At 22.6% G+C, this 4,010-nt stretch overlaps 1 protein-coding gene across 1 annotated transcript; it reads right to left on the bottom strand.

The window, feature by feature from the left end:
* Positions 1–280: 280 nt before the first annotated feature.
* PRSY57_0407000 (replication protein A large subunit) lies at positions 281–3,664 on the bottom strand (the record flags this gene model as incomplete). The annotated part of the gene is made up of 1 exon (XM_012905934.2): positions 281–3,664. The coding sequence occupies one exon, from the start codon at positions 3,662–3,664 to the stop codon at positions 281–283; it is 3,384 nt and encodes a 1,127-aa protein (XP_012761388.2).
* Between the last annotated feature and the right edge of the window lie 346 nt (positions 3,665–4,010).

Here is a 4,010-nt window from a genome sequence, read left to right on the forward strand (position 1 = left end):
TTTTTTTTTTCCTTTTTTCTTTTATTTTCTTCTAAGCTTCGTACTAAAAATAATATACAGATATAGATAATATATATATGATTCATATGATAACATATTTTATCATATTTATTGTACACATAATATACATATCATCGGGTTATAAAAATGATTAATTATAGAAAAAATATATATAAGCGCATACACACGCAAAGGTATATAAATAAATATAAATCTATCTATAATATATATATATATATATATATCTATTTATATACACGTCATACTCATATTTGTGGTGTCATTCGTCGTGATCTGTGTCCCTTTTAGAGGTTAGATTTTTTATAGATTTGATTAGGTACCTACAATTATCTATCAAAAGCTTTCCAACAGGTGCAATATCTATTATTGTGTAATTTTTTTTCAGCTCGTCCATATGAGATGTCATATATACTTTTATACGAAAAAAGAATTCATTTAATTTGATTTTCTCGATAATATCAAAGTTTTCTATATTTTCTTGCATTATATATTCTTGTCTTAATTTCATATATTCCTCAGCTGACAATCCGTTCATAATAATTTTGGCACAATTAGCAAACGCTGAAGCTCTTATAGAATCTGTACTATCTGTTATTTTTAAGTTAATATAATAATTATAGACAGGTATATTATTTTTATTACATTTTGCACAATACATAGTTTCTTCTAATAGATTTGAAGAAGGTTCATATTCGTTTTCATCAACAGAATTACTTATCATTTTTTTATTACAATCTGGGCAAGCTGAATAAACAGGCATGTTATTATATATTTGATCTATAAAACCATATGTAGTAAACATGATACCTTTACCAGATAATGTTTCTTCATTTGCTAGATTTACATTTTTTTTAATTTCTTGTATAGTTTTTTGTGTATCAATATTAATATAATTGGAACTTAAGTTTATTGAATTACATATAATTTTTTTATTATGAATCCACCAATTTTTTAAAATATATGCTTTTTCTATATTATCAGGATTAATTTCAATTTTGGTACGTGCATGTGATTCTAATTTTTTTCCTTGCCATTCTCCTATTTTTAAATATTTAAAGCATACAATACAATTATCTCTTAAATTCATTTCATCAATAATCGTTGCATTTTTTTCCCATAATGTTACTTGTATAGTATCAAAACTTTCATCTATTAAGGTGACATCTCTTTTATCTTTATATTGTCCTGTTTTCTTTACAAATATTTGCATTTTTTCTTGATAATTTAATACTACAGCTATAATATCAACAAATGAACCAATATTCATATTTTTAATATTATCTATAGATATGAAATTATAATTATATTTTGGGATATTTTCATTTTCTTCATCTAATATTTCGATTAAAGAATTTTCATCTAATGTAATTTCATAGTCATGATTTAATGTATTAAATTTTTTATTTGCTACCTTTATCATACCTTTACTAATTTTATATATTTTACCAACTTCTATAAAATCAAACCATTTATCAACAGCTTTTCCAAAAAAATTCGCTTTAATTTCTCCATCTTCATCACACAATTCAATGTTAAAAACTTTCCCTTCTTTACTTCCAGATGTATATCTTCTAATATTATCTTTTGATTGTACTCTCGCCTTAATAATCCATTTTGACGAATACTGAGATAATTTATTTATCTGCATTAAAATACCATCATTCATTTTTATAACAGCATTATTTTGATAAGGAGTAATTTTCCTGTTATTTCTATTTAATGTTTTATCTTTTAATATTTTTTCATTTTTTTTCATTATATTATCCATACTATTCTCATCATAATTATAATCTCTTGACTCTTGGTTACTTCCCATATCCTCTTTTCTTATTTTAAGATGACCCTCATCATTACTTGTGTACGTATATTCATCTTTATTATTGTAATGTTGATGATTGTTTGATGGATTCACATGTCTATCATAGGTAGGATAGTTATTATGATTATTGTAATTATGAAGGCTATTTGGATCGTTTTCATGATTATAGTTCCCGCCTGGATGTGCCATAATCACACTATTATTATTATTACTCATATTATTACTCATATTATTACTCATATTATTCACATTATTATTATTATTATTATCTATAGAAAAATATCTCTCATGTAATGATTCGTCACATCGATTCAATTTTACAATACTTGTGGTATGAGGCACACAATTCGAATTCATATACATTTTTGATGATTCCTCATTTTTATTATAACAGGAATTATCTTTTATACCATCAGAATATTTATTTACATTTTTATTATCATAATCTCTATTATGGTTATTATAATCATATGGTTGGTTATTAGTAGCGTGTCTCGAATTTGTATTGATATTATTAATATGATGATGATAATAATAATTATTACTATTACTATTACTATTATTATTATTATTATTATTATTATTGTCGTAATTATTTTTATTAATATAGGCTCTACTATTTTTATTATAGGCTTCATTACCTGGAGAATTATTTTCATAACACATATTATTTCTATTATATTCAGAAGGTCCTTTATAAGCATTAGCACTTTTTTGCATAGAAAAAGGTTTATGTAAATTATTTTTACTTTCATAATTATCTACATTTGTATAATTAGGTATATTAGGGTTCTCTTTATAAAGAAACTTTCCTCTATTTGGTTTATCTATATTATTATTATTATTATTATTATTATTGTCCATGTAATTTTGTTTTTTATCTATTCTATTATCTTCATTCATATGAATTGGTGTCGTAAAATTTTTGTTATTATTTTCTTTCATAATGTGTTCATTGTTTTGTCTGTTATATACATTAGGGTTATATGCTTTCCCATTATTATTAAAATATTCATTGGATTTATAATTATCTCTGACTTGTTCCCATTGTTCACCTCTACTACTAATATTATTATTATTATAATAATTATTATTATCCCTTGAGTGGTAGTAATTATCCTTTATATTGGTATGATTAATGTTATCATCATTTGAATGTGTATAATTCTCTCTTAATTTATTATCATCTCTATTATTATATCCACCAGCACCCCCATTACTACTTCCAGCATTACATGTACTATTATTCATACTGTTCATACTGTTCACATTATTCACATTGTTCACATTATTCACATTGTTCACATTGTTCACATTGTTCACATTATTCACATTATTCACATTATTCACATTATTATTAGAATCATTTACTATTCGGGAGTAGTTCTCTCTTGAATTATTTTCATTATTCGAATTTAATAAAAAATAAGATATACTTTGTAAATGATACTTCTTAAATAAATCTTCAATATCGAAATGATCAATATTTAAATATACTGTAACTTTTTTTGCTAAAATAAATAATTTACCATAATAATTTGTTATAGAAAAATTTTCAATACTTATTATTTTCTTTACATAAGATATTGTACTATTATTTTCTTCAATCCCTAAATGTACTATAGCATAATACTGAGGTGGGATCGAGCCATCTATGACTTTTAAAAAAGTCTGGTTTGCTCCTGCATTCATTTGACTAAAGCATATTAAATTGATTTCTCCATTTAACCATTTTAAGGATTCTTGAGAATTGGGTTCTGTAAAAAATTTGTAAATAAAATTTGGCGTTGCCTTTGATAGGATCTCTTCGTTCTTGCTCATCATGGAAATATATATATATATACATATATATATATATATATATATATATATATATATTATACAAAGAAATATAAAAATCTAGGTATTTATACACACTTAAATTAATATACGAACAATGTATATTATATACATATATATATATATATATATATTTTTATGTATTTATGAATGTATATGTTGTACATGTAAATGCTTATATATCATATATATAATTATTTATACGTTTTTAATTTTTTTTTTAATCAAACGGGAGAAAAAAAAAAAATAATAATAAAAATAAATAAATTATAAATATATTGTATTATATATATATATAAATATATTGTATTATATATATATATATATATAT

This window comes from Plasmodium reichenowi, chromosome 4 (genome assembly GCF_001601855.1).
Source record: "Plasmodium reichenowi strain SY57 chromosome 4, whole genome shotgun sequence".
NCBI lineage: Eukaryota > Apicomplexa > Aconoidasida > Haemosporida > Plasmodiidae > Plasmodium > Plasmodium reichenowi.